We start from the raw sequence: 19,454 nt of genomic DNA, 5'->3' as shown, positions 1-19,454 counted from the left end.
ACTAAACTGAAGAGACCGTGGTGGTGTCAGGACCTGGGCAAAAACACTGTTTGAGTTAAGCTGTGTCTATCTTTACTGGAGGATCTTCCCAAGAGATTTTTTTTTTTTTAAACGATTTTGTTTATTTATTTGAGAGAGAGCCTGGGAGAGAAGAGAGAGTGAGCACAAGCTGGGGGAGCAGCAGGCAGAGGGAGAGGGAGAAGCAGACTCCTCCCTGAGCATGAAGTCCAATGTGGGGCTCGATGCCAGGATCCTGGGATCATGACATTAGCTAAAAGCAGATGCTTAACTGACTAAGCCACCCAGGTGCCCTAAGAGATTTTTTTTTAGTGGTAGTAATTGCATTTGCTTTTTACCTTGTACTTTTACTTTACACTGTAACCGCAATGTGAGCTCTAACTCTGGAAGAAGTTAAACAAGACTTGAGATAGCTAAAATCAAGCCATACAGTATGATATTAATGCATCTTGTTGGGAGTTTTTATAAAAATGACCAGATGACTGGAATATCAGATACTTTCTGAATTAATCTGTATACTATTTTTGATAATAAAATTTTTCTACTCTAATGTTTTAAATTAAGCTTGTCTGTACAATTGATTGTCCATCATAGTAACAAACTTACACTTACATATTTTTTACTTAAGTCTTAGCATGGGTTGAGGTTTCAGAAAATTTTTGAGGGCTACTTATTTACTTTCCTTCCCATTTGTTTATAGTTGAATAAGTTGATTTCCTATTTTAATATGAGTGTTCCCAACTGTTTTTGAATCTGTCTTTTGGTTAATTGAAACAATGATATTTTTTTGTTAACTCTGCTCTCTCTCTCTCTCTCTCCCAATAGGAGCAAGGAGATTTGTGACCTTGGATTTTGGCAGACCAATACTGTTGACAGATGTATTGATTCCCACTTGTGGAGACTTGGCTTCCTTATCAATTGACATTTGGACATTAGGAGAAGAGGTGGATGGGAGGCGACTGGTAGTGGCAACTGATATAAGCACCCATTCACTAATTCTGCATGATTTGATACCACCACCTGTGTGCAGATTCATGAAGGTAAAGAACTTAAAGACAATGAATTGATATGCTTTCTCTGTTTCTGCTAAGCTATGAAAGATACTCAGACATATATTTAAAAAGTATAACGATCTTTTTAAATATGTTGCTCAGAATTGTATTTTTGCAGATTGTTGTGTATGTGTATTAATGTTTTTGTTTGTTTGTTTTTGTTTTTTTAATTACAGATCACTGTCATTGGGCGTTATGGAAGTACAAATGCCCGAGCCAAAATCCCACTAGGATTTTACTACGGTCATACATATATCTTGCCTTGGGAAAGCGAACTGAAGTTAATGCATGATCCTTTAAGGGGAGAGGGTGAATCTGCAAACCAACCAGAAATTGACCAGCATTTAGCAATGATGGTTGCTCTACAAGAGGATATACAGTGCAGGTTATTAGAAAATTGCAGTATATTTTAATCTTACTGGAACCCTTTATTTTGTATGTCTTATTACATATATTTTTTCAAAAAATATCTTTGCATAGATACATAGAAAAGAACAAAAGAATGAAGCATCTGGTTGACTCAGTGTTGTGAGTTTGAGCCCCATGTTGGGTGAAGAGATTACTAAAAAATAAGTAAATAAATAAACTTTAAAAAAAGAAGAAAAGGAGGTTAGAAACTAGAATGTTACAATAATATTTCATAAATTAAAATATTGTGATTAAATAATTGGCTTCATTTAGTATTTAATAATCAATTAATTCTTAATGTTAACGTGTTTTAGAGATTTAGTTTTTAGTTTACATGTGTACACATAGATCAAAGAGAACGTTGCAGGAATTATTTTGTACATTTATTTTTTACTCACAGATATAACTTAGCTTGTCATCGACTAGAAACTCTTCTGCAAAGTATTGATCTTCCTCCTCTCAACAGTGCTAACAACGCACAGTATTTTTTGCGAAAACCAGACAAAGCAGTTGAGGAAGACAGTAGAGTTTTTTCTGCCTATCAAGACTGTATTCAGCTACAGCTTCAACTGAATTTGGCTCATAATGCAGTGCAGAGGCTCAAAGTAGCTCTTGGTGCAAGTCGGAAGACGTTAAGTGAAACGTCAGATCCAAAAGATTTAATTCAGACGTCTTCCACAGAGCAGTTGCGTACCATCATCAGATATTTATTGGACACTTTGCTCAGTCTCCTTCACTCTTCCAATGGTTTGTATTTGGAAATGTGTTTGATATGATCTTGTTGCATATTTTGTTATCGTGTTAATATGTCCTGATTATTGTTCATTTTGATATTCTTTCTTTTTTTTTTTTTGATATTCTTTCTAATGTATTTATGAATACTCACTCCGCCCCCCCCCATATTTCTCCTTTTTTTAAAAAAATGGATTTTTGATTATTTTTTTAAGTCTTTGCTGTTGATGTGGTGTATCATTTGTTGTTGGCAAAATATTAATATTGTTATTGTGAAACTGTTAATAAATTGCTAACAATATACTATGATTTTTCTAACTGAGAGCTATTGTTGATCATTACACATGCATACACATACATTCTCAAATATCTGGTACACCCAGTGCCACATAGAAGAAATATAGTTGATTCAAATGCTAGCTTTTCTCCTCCTCCAGTATTTAACAATTAAAATTCTACATGTGAAGCATAAATAAATGAATACCAAAATAAATAGAATATCATTGTGTATTGATTGCTGTTGAATAAGAAACTGTATTTAGGTATGCTGATACTGATATTACAGCATACACTTAAATAGGAAATTTTATTGTTTTCTGTTTTGTAATAGGACACTCTGTTCCTGCAGTTTTGCAGAGCACATTTCATGCCCAGGCCTGTGAAGAGCTTTTTAAACACTTGTGCATCAGTGGAACCCCAAAGATACGGTTGCATACTGGTCTTCTACTTGTTCAACTCTGTGGTGGTGAAAGATGGTGGGGTCAGTTTCTTTCTAATGTTCTTCAGGAATTGTACAATTCAGAGCAGCTTCTCATCTTTCCACAGGATAGGTAGGTCGGAAAATATTGGAGTTGTTTTTTATTAGTAATTTCTACTTTTCACAGTTAGGGTTCAGATTTTGAAATTCTGTGTATGTGGATACTGAGCAGAGAAATGAAGCGTGTCTTTCCAGGGTTTGGGAATGCCCAGTGAAGCACGCATTGAAGAAAATTATACATAATACATCTAAACTATATTCTTTAGTTTCCTCATTTGCATCTGTAGAGTTTATAGATCTGTGTTTATAAGTATTTCCTAATAGATTGTTACTTTATGTATTATATGTATTCATTTGAGACTATAATAAAATTTTCTGGACTTTTTATGGATATAGTTAGGAAATATAAGAAAGAGTTTGAAAAGAGCTAATTTTAGCATCATAGCTCCAGATAATAAATCATGCTAAGAACCACATACCCTGTCATTTGTCTATTAAATTTCAGTGTGAGGACCCCTGGGTGGCTCAGTGGTTGAGCATCTGCCCTCAGCACAAGTTGTGATTATGGAGTCCTCGGATCAAGTCCCACATTGGGTTCCCTGAAGGGAGCATGCTTCTCCATCTGCCTATGTCTCTGCCTCTCTTTGTGTCTCTCATGAATAAATAAATAAAATCTTGAAAAAAAAATAAATTTCAATGTGAATTTTTTTTAAATGAGCAAATTGATTCATAATGGTATTTTATTTCCATCTCTTTTAGGGTCTTCATGCTACTTTCCTGCATTGGTCAAAGATCACTTAGTAATAGTGGAGTATTAGAAAGCTTGCTTAATCTTTTGGATAATTTATTGTCACCTCTTCAGCCACAGTTACCCATGCATAGGAGAACTGAAGGTATTATTTAAAGTGGTTTTCTTTAGTATAAATATAAGATTTACTTAAATATTGTTTTTATAAAATAACTAGTGTGAAGTATTTTTAATATTAATTGCTGCAAGTTTTGTTAATATTTTTATGCTGTAGAGTTTTTAGAATGTAGACACTCGTGATTGACTGTCATGGTTACTGCTTTATAAATCTATTACCTTTTCATTATTTGAGTTTTGAACTTGGAAACTATTATGCATTTTTTGGGAGGGGAACTTTCATAACTAAAATCAGACTCTCAAATCTCAATTTTAGACACAGTTACTTTTCTGGTCATTCATAATGGGTTTCATTTGAGTAAAGAAATTGTTATTGGAACAAAAACTTTAGAACTTAGTTGAAAACTATGGAAAGTTGAGAGATTTTTAAATTGAGTTACCTAGAAGTCTGAGAATAGGACCTTATGCCTTGTTTCCTGGTTTATAAATTATTATCTCTTGGATTCAACCTGTGTTCAAGAATCTATTTTCATACCATAAAATATTTGTCTTCCATTAGGTTCAATGTGTGACTCAGTTGGTGGCCATAGGTCCCAATTTTGAAGCTAATTATAAATAAATATTAATGTTAGTAGTGATAAGGTAATCTTGAATTTATAAAATGCTTTATCTCATAATTATCTTCTCAAGACCTTATTAGAACTCTTAGAGTCATCTGGTTATTTTTTCTGCTGTCATCTTTGTATAGGAGTATTAGATATTCCCATGATCAGTTGGGTCGTCATGCTGGTGTCCAGGTTGCTGGATTATGTGGCCACTGTTGAAGATGAAGCAGCAGCTGCAAAGAAGCCTCTGAATGGTAAAGACAGGGAGAGGTTTCTGACAGGTATCAGAAGTTTATAATAATCTGTTGGTGGGGATTTTGAGTGACTACGCAGTTGTTCCAGAACTGGCTATTGGCCTGGAAGTTCCAGCTGTATGTAATTTATGTAAAATATGAATTAAATTTACCAGGAATCTGTTTTAAGGATAGAATTTATTTTTGAAGGATTTTATGGACAAGCCCCTTATGACTTTTTAGTGTCTAAATGCAACCATTTAAAAACAAAAAACAAAACAAAACCAAATAAATAAATAAATAAATGCAACCATGTCTTTCATGAGGTTTTTCTCCATGCTCATTTAAATACTTTCTAATACCATACATATAAATGAATTTATGAATAGGAAATCTGTGAAGAGTTCTTTATTTTATTATAGTGTGTCATTATATTTATCATATAGTTCTAATTATAAAGGGCTTTTATGCGTAAATATGGAGATTCTCAGATTTTATTTTTTTGAGTTTCAGTCTTTCTCCATAAACACATGAGATGTAGAAATATTTAAGAATTAAAGGAAGTCCGACTGCAAGACAAATTATTTTCTTCCTTTCTTCCAAGCTAACAACACTTTTATAAAGGTTTTGAAATAGCTATATCTTATATCTAAATATAGTCCTTAATTGCTATAAATTTTGAATTTTACACATTGTCAGTATTCTAGCATTAAGAAAGGTCGTCCCTTGAGGCATTTTATAGACACATCCATCAGTTGTTTAAGGTGCACGTTATATTTGGGAAAAGAGTGGGGAATTTTTCCGTATAGAGGGAACGTATCTTAAATATTTAGAATCTGTGGGTCAGCTTACTCATTTAAAGGATATAGATACCTCTATACAATTACACATATAACTACAAAACAAAGTTGGAATATTACGGTTTTGGAAGTCATAGTTTTTATTTATATCATTCAGTTACTGTGGAAACACATTGATGGAAGACATTTTTTGTAGGTTTTGAAGAATTTGAATTGATTTAAGAAATGGATAGTAGAGAATAGGAAAAGATGTCTTTAGGTTAAGCAGACATGAACAAGTAACTGGAGATGGGGCAAATGTGATGTTGAGCAGAAGAATGATACTAAGTCCAGACATATTTTTTAAAGTGAGAGAAAGTAGAGTTTCACAGCATGATTTTTTAAACTTATTTTTGCATTAAGTCAGATTATTGAATATCCTGTTTTTATGTCCTTACACAAAAGCATGGGTTTGACATAGGCATTAGTGAACCATTTGTTAACAAATTGTTCGAATTGAGTTACATTAGAGCTATATTGTACAAAGATTAATCTTAAACAACTGGAGAAAGATAGCTGTTATCTTAAAACATTGGAGACAGAGAAAGCTCCGATCTTGAAGTCATTTAGGGTCTAGATTAGCTTAATAGGGTTAGATATTACTAACAGTTTATAATGTCTAATTTTCTTTAAAGCTGCTTTGTCATGATTGGCACATTTACAAATTCGTATTTTCTGGGTTTAGAACGTATTTTTAAAATCATATTTAATAGAGTTACTAATAAAACCTTTTCTTGCTTTTATAGGTAACCAGTGGAGTTTTATTAACAATAATCTGCACACTCAGAGCATAAATAGGTCTTCCAAAGGCAGCAGTAGCCTTGATAGATTGTATTCCCGAAAAATTAGAAAGCAGCTAGTTCATCATAAACAGGTAATTTTCAATATGTCTTTTAAATTTTAATGTTCGAGAACATTGCTTTTGAGGTTGCATAAGACAGACTTGTTATCAGATCTTAGGTATTATATTTAATGAGGTACTTAGGGAAGTTGTTTGACAATCTTGAGACTGAGCTTCCTTATTAGTAAGATGGCAACAATTTGTAGTTTCTGGATTTTTGGTGAGATCTTTAAAGTGTCTACCTCTTCCCATCTCACTACCATTCTAAGTGAGAGGCCATAATTTTTCTTTGTCTAGTCAAAAGGTGTCTCTCTCTATTTTGTCACAGTCAAACCTTATCCTTTTTATAAACATTTTTACATTTAAATTCAATTAATTAACATATAACGTATTATTAGTTTCAGAGGTAGAATTCAGTGATTCATCCGTCTTCTATAATACCCAGTGCTCATTATATCGTGTGCCCTTCTTAATGTCCATTACCTAGTTACCCTATCTTCCTACCCTTCTCCCCTCCAGCAACCCTCACTTTGTTTCCTATGATTAAGAGTCTCTTATGATTTGTCTTATCCTACCATTTCTTTCTCAAATTTTTAATAGCTTCCAGTTGGCCCATGCTTGACAGTCAAAAGTCCTTAAGATGGCTTTAGGGCATCTACCACGGGGTCCCTCTCTATAACTTTCAGGTTTGAATTTTGGTCTAGCCAGATTGAATTTGAATTTATGAAACACCAATCCCAGTTTTCTCATATATAATTTTTGTATGTGGTGAGTTTCCCTACCCCCCACACCACACCACATAGTTTACCCTTTTGCTTAGATAACTTACTAGGCATTAGTTTATATTAACTTCCTCAAAGAGGTCTTCTCTGATTTTGAAATTAGAATAGTACCCTATTCAATATATTCCCATGTGTTCTATATTTTTTCTTTTATTGATTCATCATAAATTTTGGGAGGATTCTTTTATTTTGTTAACGTGAAATTCATGCATTTTGCTGTGAGTAAATGATTTCTTAAACTGTTGTTAGGAGTCATGCAGAATGTTATACCTGGCTTTTTTGCTCAAAGTGATATTTTTGAGATTCATCCATATTGAGTATATCCGTGGTTCTTTTTTTTTTATTCTTGACCACTGTTCCATGAGTGTTCCAGAATCTGTATCCATTTTCCTGTTGATGAACCCTTTAGTGTTGGTTTTTTCTTTTTGAAATACAAATACACATTTTTTGTCTTTCTGCTTATCGTGCAAACATTTGTATGTACATACTCTCTTTCTTTCACAGAAGGTCATGTATTAGAATGTGGGTTTTATTGTAGGACACCTGTGCATATATTTTTTCAACTAGTCCCATGATCCCTCCTAGAAAGTGTAGGGGGAATTTTCATAAAATTTGTTTGATAAGCATTTTACTGTGTAGAGGTGAATTTATAGCTGACATCAATTCTTATGAGACAGTACTTTATTATTTCTACTTTTTTAAAAGGGTCTTTCTCTTATGGTATATACAAGGTTAAATACTATATCCTTCATACGAACTATGGAGCCTAGTTTGTTTTTCAATAAATATTTGTATAATTGATTTAAACTGTAGTGAGAGTTTATATGAAAGTCCTTAGGATCTGGCAAGTTTGTGAAAGCTTTAGGCTTTTTAAAAAACATGGGCTTAGCAGTAAATTACTTATTTTTGCTTACAAGTTTTTCAACTGTGAGGTAACTTTGATCTTTGGCAGGAAAAATGATCTTAAACTTTTCAGCTTTTCCCTCAACTCTTTTTTTTTTTTTCTTTTTTAACTCTGAACCAATTTTAGGTGGTAATAATTTTCATCCTTTCAAATTTAGCTAATTTTATTGAATATGTTTGTTTGCTGTATTTAAGATATGAAGATGGAACATAGAGTAAAACCCGATAGATTTTTCTTAGTGAAATATTATTTTAAGTCTTCACCTTGAAGGACATTATTGTGACAATGGCAAAACTTAAAGTGGGATGTGAGGCATAATTGGTAGTAGTGTTGTATCAGTGTTACTTCTTTGAATTTGATGGTTTTACTGTCATTTGCAGAAGGATCTTGTTTCTGATTAAGATTGTGGTAGTTTTGAAATAAATTAAAAATTGTATTTTTTAAGTGCCATGTGTTTTTCATAGAACTCTTAGAATTATTTTCTTTTTAAATTAATTAATTTTTTTAGATTCTATTTATTTATTTGAGATAGGGGGAGCAGCAGAGGGCAAGGGAGAAGCAGCCTTTCCAACAGGCTCTCATGTTGGAGCAGGGATTCCAGCCAGGGGCTTGATCCGAGGGCCTCCTGAAATTATAATCTGAGCCAAAGGTAGATGCTTAACCAACTGAGCCACCCAGGCACTCCTAGAACAGTTTTCTAAAAATACTGATTGGTAGCAGTTCTTACACATGTGTTGATTAGTAAATGTGCATGCTGTTTTTAATTTAAGATACATGTTTCTTCATATATGGAGATTATAGCCAAGTGAATATTTCTTTATGTTAATTTTTCTCATAACAAAAATATCTATCAAAAATAGAAAATAAGGAATATTCTTCAAAGAAATAGTTTAAGTTCTTAATTAAATCATTCATTTATAATCCTGGGTTTTACTTTATAGGGATTTTCTGTTTAGGATAATGTTCTGCCTTATACAGGGATGTGGTTAAGTCATTCAGTGGATTTTTAAGGTCCTCCTGTGCAGACATCATTTTCTCTTTGTTTTGATTCATTGCTACTGACTAGTGGTTGCCAAGGGCTAGGGATTGGATAAATGGGATAGGAGGGACTTGGATAGGCAATATAAAAGGACTGCACGTATAGTGGTGGTTCATGTGTCAATACATAGGTTGAATTAATACACAAACAGAGACATACCCTCAAAAGGGTATGTCTGGAGAAATCTGAATTCAGAAATCTGAATAAAATTGGTGAATTTCCCCATATTGTGGTATTATAGTTTTACAAAATGCTGTCATTGGAGGAAATTAGGTAATGTGTACATGAGATCTATCTTATTTGTTATAACTACGTATCTATAGTTATCTTAATAAAATTTTTAGGGATCCCTGGGTGGCGCAGCGGTTTAGCACCTGCCTTTGGCCCAGGGCGCCATCCTGGAGATCTGGGATTGAATCCCACGTCGGGCTCCCGGTGCATGGAGCCTGCTTCTCCCTCTGCCTGTGTCTCTGCCTCTCTCTTTCTCTCTGTGTGTGACTATCATAAATAAAAATTTAAAAAAATAATAATAAAATAAAATTTTTAATTAATGAAGAACATAGACATTCTAAAAAATGTACTACTCGCAGGAGATTGTCATAAAAAAGTAAGAGTACTGTGCAATAAAAATATTTCCCCCATATATTTAAAAATACTTAATTTTTCTACAAAATATATCTACCAGTCTCATTAATGGTTTACATAAGAAAGTCTTCCACTTATTTCCATTTCCCATGGGTGAGGAATTAAGTCTTAATTGTAATTTGTAGAGATCAGTCAAGATTTGGAAATGACTTACCAGCAACACAGTTAAAACTAAATCTTTCAGAGAAGTATTTATTCCATTAGTTGGTTGTATGAAAACTGAAGTATATAATAATTTACTTTGTCATTTTTAACACTGTTAAGTAGCTTAACCTAAGTTAGCTTAATGTAGGTTGAAAAGATTAACATTCCTTTCTTTTTTTAAAAAATTTTTAAAGCAACTTAACCTATTAAAAGCTAAACAGAAAGCTTTGGTGGAACAGATGGAAAAAGAAAAAATACAAAGTAACAAAGGATCATCATATAAACTTCTGGTAGAGCAAGCAAAACTAAAGCAGGCTACTTCAAAGGTATGATCTATGCTTCTTAATGCAAGTATTTTGGGAAAGTCACTTTCACTTTTAATATTTTTAATTGAGTATTTAATATCTTTAATAATTAATAAACTTAAAATTTTGTTTTGCTTATCAACAGAAAGTTTTATTCTAAACCCTTTTTTGGGGGGAATGTAGCTTTTAACTCAAGGAAATAAATGATAAATGTGGACTTCTAGTATGTTTCTAGTGTGCTTCCTTTCAGTGGATTGTGTGCCAATAAATTGAAGATAAAAGATTCAAGCAAATGTAGTTTTCTTAATGTGTTCTTTCTAAGTGAAAATTAAGTCCATCGATTTTCAAATAAATTTTAAAATATAACTTAATGTCTTTTTTAAGTGGGAGAGGAATAACACATACAGCAGCCAGTTTTGTTTATTGTGTTCCTATACATATGAAGTTATAGTTATTCCATCAGATTTTGAGACAACTTAATAGTCTATACTTAATGTTACATTACATAAATTTCTTTATCATCTACTTTTATGAATTATGTGTAAGATGTTTTGATAATTTTTATTCAAGATGTTAGATTTGACCTAATCTAGCAATTTCATTTTTCTGAAATTCTATTATATATCCTATACCTTACTCTCAACAGGACTTTAGATATATTGCTCAGTATAGCTTTTAATAATTTTATTTTGAATCTTATGGTTTATCTAAAATTTTGTTCTTTAGAAGTTGTGAATTTTCTAAGTGAATATTTTCATTCCATAAATAAATTTATACTGGGGCAGCCCGGGTGGCTCAGCGGTTTAGCGCCGCCTTCAGCCCAGAGTGTGATCCTGGAGACCCGGGATTGAGTCCCATGTCGGGCTCCCAGCATGGAGTCTGCTTCTCCCTCTGCCTGTGTTTCTGCCTCTCTCTCTGTGTGTCTCTCATGAATAAAAAAAATAAAATCTTAAAAAAAAATAAATTTATACTGAAGAGGAATTTTCATTCAATAAACATTATTTACTGATTTAAATATTGTCAATTTCTCTCTGTAGCACTTCAAAGATTTAATTCGGTTACGTCGGACAGCAGAATGGTCCCGTTCTAATTTAGACACAGAAGTTACAACGACAAAAGAAAGTCCAGAGATAGAACCACTTCCATTTACCCTGGCCCATGAACGTTGTATTTCAGTTGTGCAGAAACTTATTCTATTTCTCCTCTCCATGGATTTTACATGTCATGCAGATCTCTTACTGTTTGTTTGTAAGGTAAGTAAACTAATAGGCATAACATATAATTACAGACTTAGAGGGTAAGAAATAGAAAGAATGTATTCTTTTTAATGTATTTAATTGTTTTTTTTTATTAAGAGTAATAATAGTGCTTTTAATGGTTTTTCTTTATATAAGTCTTTTATATGGTTTTTTATTGTGCCTTGAAAGACTTAAAAATTTTTTTTTTTTACTTATATCTTAGGAGTTTGATTTCTTAGGAGACATGATTTATATTTTAACCTAGTTAAAACTAAATCTAGATTTGAAATGTATATAAGGTGGGTCTATCTCCAACCTACCTTTTTTCTATTAATTAAAATAGGAAATATGCAAATAAGTGTCAAATTATGGTAGTGAAGGGACTTTAATTTCCTGAAGGCTTTCTTGTAGCATATTCATTATTTATAAAAAAGTATTTTTATTCTACCAAGAATTTTTTTTTAAAGATTTTATTTATTTTAGAAAGAGAGTGCTTGCGTGTAAGTACGGGAAGGGGCAGAGGGAGAGAAGCTCAAGCAGACTTCCCACTTAACATGGAGCCTCAAGTGGGCTGATCTCATAACCAGGCCCATGAGATTGTAACCTGAGCCAAAATCACGAGTCAGACATTTAACTGACAAAACCATTCAGGTGGCCCCACTATTCTACCATATTTAATGAGATTTTAATATTTGCTCATGAAAATACATTTCTTTGTGTTTCATCTCAAGTTATTATTTTGACACCAAAAACATATCTCATCAACTATTATTCCAATAGTTTGTTTTTGGAGAAAACATATGTAATTGCTATAATTTTGTGAAATGTATTGCAGGTTCTTGCACGCATTGCAAATGCCACAAGGCCAACTATACATCTGTGTGAGATTGTGAATGAACCTCAACTGGAAAGACTACTATTACTTTTGGTTGGAACTGACTTCAATAGAGGAGATATATCTTGGGGTGGTGCTTGGGCTCAGTATTCCTTAACTTGTATGCTACAGGATATATTAGCAGGTTTGTCTGGATTTATTTTTCGTAGGGTATGTCCAAATTAGCTTGTCATAGCTTAAATAAGTAACATTTAAAAGAAACTGTAACCCCTCAAAGTGTAATAGGTCTTTTTAACGTTACAACAGTAGCAACCATTTAGAATTACAGTTGATGGAGCATATATGCTGTCATTCTCTATACTGGAAGAAAAATAGATTTCAATATGTTTTGGAGGTCTGTTAATAAATTATTAAAACAATTAAGACTATCTTCTTTTGTACAGGAGAGTTGCTGGCTCCGGTAGCTGCAGAAGCCATGGAGGAGGGAGCAGTAAGTGATGATGTAGCTGCAACAGCTGGTGACTCTGATGATTCCCTGCAGCAGTCTTCAGTTCAGTTGCTAGAAACTATAGATGAACCTTTGACACATGATATAACGGGTACATCCTTAAATTATGTTTTATGTAAGATAGCCTCAGCACTCTTTTTCTTTTAAATGAAAATGTATTTCAGAATTAAGAATTTTAGTGATGTAGATAATTAATTTTCATATTTTTGTCTTAGGACTTTGGCCTTAGTAACCATATTAGCTAAATATGTTTTGGTTTGATGCTCTGAATGAATGCTTGTTGTAATAAAATGCTCTCCTTTCATAATGTCCTAATTATTTTGCTGTGGTTGAGATTTGGCTGTATTTAAGAAAATGTAATCTAGAAAACACTTAAAGATACACATTGGTGAAGATAGCAAAGTTAAAGTCTCTTATTCTTTAAGATCCAGACTTTTCAGGGTACTTTCTCTTTTTTTTCTTCATTTTTTGCCTTTTTAAAAACTGTATGTGTATCTTAGCATGTACAGTCCTTTTCTCCTTACTTTTTGAAGAGTATATTTTAGTTACTAACATGTATGTTGCAGGGGCTGTGGTCATTTCACCAGTTTGTCATTTTTCAGTTTTAGGTTCTCTCATAAGTTTATTCTTTTTACCTGATTTTCCCTTATCTGGAATAGACTTCCTTCTCTTGTTTGCAAGATGAACTTCTTACCTAAGATTTGCATAAAGCTTGCTCTCCTCCAAGAAGCTTTTTCCACTACCACCCCCAGCAGTGTTGGAGACTACCTTTGGTGCTGACTTCCACACTAGATAGTCTTGAATAGCAATCATCATGCTGTAGTTGATTTGATTTCTGTAGTGTATCCTCACCTCTGGACTTTGATTAATTTATTGGAGAGCAGAAATTCGTTTTATTAATCCTCACATACTCAAACCCTAGTATAGGCTGGCATGTGTTAGGCGTTCTATAAATGTTGGTTGGATAAGAGGGTAAGAAGGATGGGAAAGTAAGATTTATTGTAAGGCATACAAGTCTGGTTAAGAACTTTGAGAAATCTGAGAACAAAACAATTTCTAATTTCTAATTCAGAATAGGAAAATAAGATATTAACAGCTTTTCCTCTAGGAGCTGCAGGGTTGAGAGGAGCATGACCCTTTCCTACCCTGTGATGGTGTGTGCTCATCCACTGATATCTGTATACTCTGAAAATTGGGAATCATCTGACAAAATGTTACTTTGCCTGCTGTGTTGAAGGGTCCCATTTGACATGATATTGTGAACTTTGTTCATATCACCTTATGTAAAAACAACAGATAGCTGGCAGTGAATTAATAAGTCATCAAACCAGTGCTAAGTCTTGGGGTACTAGCAGAGCTCAAATTCCCAGAGTTCGAGGCAGTGGGACTCACAGTTCTGCCCAGCATTTTTTAGAAACATGTATTGTGGGGCCTGCATGTTTACACCAAACAAAACCTGACATTGTTGGCACTGGATAGTGAACACAACATAGAAGCTATATACCATCTGCTCTGCCCAGGGTGCCTTGACCTTACTAGCTCTGGTCATGTCTAAAGGTCATCATATTGAGGAGGTTCCTGAACTTCTTTTGGTTGTTGAATATAAAATTGAAGGCTACAGGAAGACCAAGGAGACATTTTTGCTTCTTAAAAAACTTAAAGCCTAGAATGATATCAAAAAGGTTGATGATTTTCAGTGAGTGAGAACTGGTAAGAATAGGAACAAAATGAGAAACCGTTGTTGTATCCAGCACAGGGGGACTCTGTATCATCTATAAAGAGGACAGCAGTATCTTCAAAGCCTTCAGGACCATCCCTGGAATTATTTTACTTAATGTAAGCAAACTGAGCATGTGATATTTCTGCATTTGTACCGAAAGGACTTTCTGCAAGTTAGAAGATCTGTGTGGCACTTGGCATTAGACTGCCTCTCAAGAGTAACTACAACCTTCCCTTGCACAGGATGCTTAATACAAACCCTGGTAGAATCTTGAAAAGCCCAGAGATCCAAAGAGTCCTCGAGCACCATGCAAGAAGATTCATCGCAGGATCCTGAAGAAAAATCCACCGAAAACCCTGAGGAGCCTGTTGAAGCTAAACTCCACTGCAAAGGCCATAAGCCAGAACACCATTCTTCGTCTGACGCCAAGTCACAAGCTGTGAATGGTTCAGGCAGCAGCAGCCTCAGAAGCCAAATCAAATGAGAAAGAGGTTCCAGGCAAGAAGCCTGTAATAGGGAAGAAGGGAAAGAAGACTGTTAGTTGTTACTGTGAAGGATGTGAAGAAGCAGAAGAAATCTTTTATGGGGAAAACAAAGGCTGCAGCTACTAAGAAACCAGCAGCTATGAAGAAGCCTGAAGAAAAGAAGCCTACCAATGAAAAAAAAGCCTGCTGCATAAAAGCTTACATTTGTTTATTCTATAATTGTCAAATCATTTTGGACAGCTTATTTTGAATAAAAACTTATCAAAGGGAAGAAAAAAAAAGGTGAATAGCAATCATAGAACTTAAATTTGCTTTGCTTTTCACTTTAATACTGGGTATCATTTTCTGAAATATTTGATGTAACATAGTGCCTTATGTATTAGAGGTAGGTAATAAGATGAGTAATATCCATTCTAGAAATGGTTAATGATTATTTTTAGTAACAAAGTTTATGCAGCCTGATTCAACAAGGGCTAATTCCATGGTCTTTTTTCCTAGGAAGTCAAATATTACTGCATTCTGTTTTTAATTGCATGTTCTAGAGTGATACATTTGTATACTTAACTATTGTTTAATTGTACAAAAATTTAGAGATTTTTTTATCAGTAGAAACATGTTACATACAAGTAAAATAACTTTCTCTGTAATTAAAAGTAATATATTGGTTAAATTTTATGTTACATGTTCTCTCAATAAAATCATTTTGAATTATTTGAAGGTGCACCTCCTCTTACTTCTTTGGAAAAAGATAAAGAAATTGATCTTGAGCTACTTCAAGATCTAATGGAAGTTGACATTGATCCTTTAGATATTGATTTGGAAAAAGATCCTCTTGCAGCCAAAGTTTTTAAGGTATGATATGCTATTCTTTGCAATTAAAATATTTCATTTTATACTTTGGGTTTAATCATTTAAAACAGGAAAGTATACATATTTATCACTAAATGCAGTCCATTAGTCATTGTTCTCAAAATTCATTAATTTGCAAATAGGTCCTATAGCAGTTTTTTAAAATATCAATAGAATAGGGGATACTTGTACCCTTTTATTAATGTAGCCACTATTATTGTCTTATATATTAGTAAGAACCCATAATAGGCATGGGGAAGTTTAGCAGATTACTAAATTTCAAGCAGCATTTAAGCTCACCTAAGCTCAGTTTATTTCAGATTCTACTTCTGTGTTAGCTTCATTTTCTAAAGTAGAGCTACCCTTAATATTTTATATTGCTTCTTTTAGTTTATGAGTTTTCTCTTGTTAAGGATGCTAATTATCTGTCAACTTCTAAAGTATTTTTAAATTTTGGTATAAAATGAAGAGAATATTATGGAACTATTCTTGTAGATCATTAAGATCATAAGTATGTTTTGGTGATTTAAAGGATAAGGGAATATTTATTTTGTAGCCTTATTTGAGTTTAGAAAGTGTAAATAATGTCACTTTTAGTGAAGAGGTAAAAATAAACCACATTTTTTTCCCTCTTTTAAGCCAATAAGCAGTACGTGGTATGATTATTGGGGTGCTGATTATGGCACCTACAATTACAACCCTTACATTGGAGGTCTTGGAATTCCTGTAGCAAAGCCACCTGCAAACACAGAGAAGAATGGATCACAGACAGTTAGTGTTTCTGTATCTCAGGGTAAGTGTGTGTTATATTTTAAGAGACCGAGCCTGAGTGTATGCTGAGAGGGTTTAGTTTCCCACGTGTGCCATCAGAATGACAAAGCTATGTATTTCGGTGTCAGTCAGTTTGAAGGAGCTTCCATTTATGGGGCAACCTTTGTTTCTCAAAGTAACACCTAGCAAAATGTATTTGTGAGGTGTGTGGGATTGCCAGTGATTTTAATTAATTGTGCTTTCTTTTATTTTTTATTAATAATAAACTTGTATTTTATTTGTAAACAGATTGAAACCACACTGAATACTATTTTTGTACTGTTTTAGTCATGTAGAATATATCAGATTTTTTTTTAAATAAAAATCTTTTGTTATATTTTGAAACAATTATGCCTTTACTGAAAAGTTGCAAATTTAATGAAACAGCATCTATTATCCTGAACCATTGGGAGTAAGTTGATAATCTTATTTGTTTGTTTATTTTTGCTAATCTTATTTATTTTTGTTTTATTTTTATTTGGTTTTTGCACAGATCAGGACATTTTTCTAGGTAAGCAGTCAGGAAGCACATTCCATCAAAATTAGGAAATTAACATTAGTACTAACACTCCTCATTCAGGTTTTAGCAATTGTGTTTAAATAATCTCCTTTACGCAAAGCAAAATGGTGCCTTGCATTTAATTGTCCTGGCTCTTCAGTCTCATTCAGCCTGGAACAATTCTTCAGAGTTCACTTTCATGACCTTAATGCTTTTGAAGATTACAGGCCAGTTATTTTGTAAAATGTCCCTCAAAATTTGTGTTTATGTACTATTTCCTCATGATTAGATTGAGGTCATGTTTTGTTTCCAGAAGTATCTGAAGTGTAATGCTCAGATTTTTATATTGCATGTTAGTTGGCTTATGGTTTAAATTTGTTCAATGACTGGTGATTTGATTTAAGGAGCAGTCTGCCAGTCCATTGTAAAGTTACGCTTTTCCCACACACACAAAAAAAATTTGTGGATTTGGGAGTGGTCCTTGGAAAGTATTTTTTTTTTAATTAGTCTATTTATTTTTAAATAGACTCATGGCTTCCTGTTTAATTCAGTGGGTCATAATTTGTTGTTATTTATTTGTTGCTAAGTTTTTATTAAGGTAAAATATAAATAACATAAAGTTTACCATTTTAATCATTTTTAAGTATACAGTTCCATGGCATTAAGTATATTCACAGTGTTTTCATGATTTATTTTGATGTTCAAATTATACCAGATTTGACCAGTGGGTTCTTCTCCTTTAGCTTATCTATCTTTTTGATACGTTCTCATCTTTATTTAAGCACTTCCTTATTTCCTGGCAGGACAAGATGCCCCAGGCTAATCATTTCCTTTTCCTTCCCCAGACTGGGAATTAACTACTTCCGCAAGAAGGGTATTTCAAAACCTTTTAGTGGAAGAATGTGATTAAGCAACCAAGATTTGGGTGCTAGGTATAGTTAATTCCATTTTGGTGGCTGTTTCTGTGCTCTCTTGGTGGATAGATCTGGGGCATGTGTGTATGTGTGTGTGGGGTGGGGGCGGTGGGTGGGTGGGTGTATATTTACACACATTTGCATCTATGCTTCTGTATTTGCCCTTTTATCTAGAATGCCTTTAGTTCATGTCAGTATATCTGGCTGTAATCTAACCCTGTGGGCCTCATTTTATTTTTAATTAAATTTTTTTTTATTCAAATTCTAGTTAGCTAACATACAGTAATGTTACCTAGATTTCATTTTAACTTTCTCCCTTTCTATATTTATATTTCTTTTCTCCAACAGCGAGGAACCTATTTCTCATTATTCTTAACGAATTTGCTTCTGTTATCATTCCTTCATTTCTTGGATCTGCCTCTCTCTATAAAACCAGTCTCCCATTTTTAGCCTCCTTTGCACAGATATTGGTACCTGCTGTGGCTGATAATCCCTGACAGGTTGTTCTTATATGAGGACATACTCATCACCCTGTTTTGCATTTGGATGTCAACATTTTATTGTAGGAAGTAAGACATGAGAAATAATTATCAAATAGCTCTTTTTCTTTTAATTGCTTTTTGTAGCCCTAGATGCTCGCCTAGAAGTTGGACTTGAACAGCAAGCAGAACTTATGTTGAAAATGATGTCTACCTTGGAAGCAGATTCCATTTTACAGGCATTAACAAATACATCTCCTACATGTAAGTGAAAATCACCATTCTCAAGATTATTGCAACAAATGATTTATCTCTAGATTATTTTAAAGTGCATTTAGTGAGGACAGATTTTTAAATTCCATATGTGGTGTGAGTCTGAGTGGGCTAAATATTATAGCACCTCTCCCTCACTAAGTTAGTAGCAAGTTGAGAGATAAGATAAAGGATTAATAAATTGGGAAAGTGGAAGGGGAACAGAACAGCTCTATGTAGTAGTATGTTTACATTCAGTCCAAAACCTGAGTGGTGTTTTTGTTATTGTGTTGTATGGTTAATGAAATTCCTAGAGTTGTCTGCTTAGCTAGCTGCTTACGAGTTCATTGCATTACATCCACATTTATGATAAAGTGGATTTTTATTCTTTATTTATTTTTAAAGATTTTATTTATTTATTCATGAGACACCGGGGGTGGGGGGCAGAGACATAGGCAGAGGGAGAAGCAGGCTCCACACAGAGGGCTCGATGTGGGACCCGATCCCGGAATCCTGGGATCATGCCCTGAGCTGAAGGCAGACACACAACTGCTGAGCCACCCAGGCGTCCCAGTAAAGTGCATTTTCAAATGTAGCAGTCACCCCCTTTTGAGGAGATGGAATGGGATGCCTGAAACCACAGATAGTACTGAACCCTTTATATATCATGTTTTTTCTCTCTCTATATTTATACCT

At 33.7% G+C, this 19,454-nt stretch overlaps 1 protein-coding gene and 1 pseudogene across 30 annotated transcripts in view; both read left to right on the top strand.

The window, feature by feature from the left end:
• BIRC6 (baculoviral IAP repeat containing 6) overlaps window positions 1-19,454 on the top strand; it is a 228,936-nt gene that overhangs the window by 91,138 nt on the left and 118,344 nt on the right. For 19 of the 30 annotated variants that reach the window (XR_012003181.1, XR_012003179.1, XM_072767366.1 and 16 more), the window contains 14 exons: window positions 844-1,058; window positions 1,247-1,455; window positions 1,879-2,225; window positions 2,821-3,040; window positions 3,727-3,860; window positions 4,581-4,718; window positions 6,256-6,383; window positions 10,059-10,190; window positions 11,207-11,422; window positions 12,243-12,426; window positions 12,686-12,841; window positions 15,674-15,807; window positions 16,444-16,597; window positions 18,654-18,770. Coding sequence is in view for 28 of the 30 variants with exons in the window: in XM_072767366.1 (XP_072623467.1) it covers window positions 844-1,058; window positions 1,247-1,455; window positions 1,879-2,225; window positions 2,821-3,040; window positions 3,727-3,860; window positions 4,581-4,718; window positions 6,256-6,383; window positions 10,059-10,190; window positions 11,207-11,422; window positions 12,243-12,426; window positions 12,686-12,841; window positions 15,674-15,807; window positions 16,444-16,597; window positions 18,654-18,770 (2,484 nt within the window). In the remaining 2 variants the exon portion in view is untranslated. The remainder of the gene's footprint in view (window positions 1-843; window positions 1,059-1,246; window positions 1,456-1,878; window positions 2,226-2,820; window positions 3,041-3,726; window positions 3,861-4,580; window positions 4,719-6,255; window positions 6,384-10,058; window positions 10,191-11,206; window positions 11,423-12,242; window positions 12,427-12,685; window positions 12,842-15,673; window positions 15,808-16,443; window positions 16,598-18,653; window positions 18,771-19,454) is intronic. The other 11 variants (XM_072767365.1, XM_026016038.2, XM_072767354.1 and 8 more) reach the window with 3 other exon arrangements.
• LOC140600009 (large ribosomal subunit protein uL4 pseudogene) lies at window positions 13,784-15,331 on the top strand (annotated as a pseudogene).

This window comes from Vulpes vulpes, chromosome 8 (genome assembly GCF_048418805.1).
Source record: "Vulpes vulpes isolate BD-2025 chromosome 8, VulVul3, whole genome shotgun sequence".
NCBI classification, from domain to species: Eukaryota; Metazoa; Chordata; class Mammalia; order Carnivora; family Canidae; genus Vulpes; species Vulpes vulpes.
This window is presented reverse-complemented; position numbering and strand designations above follow the sequence as displayed.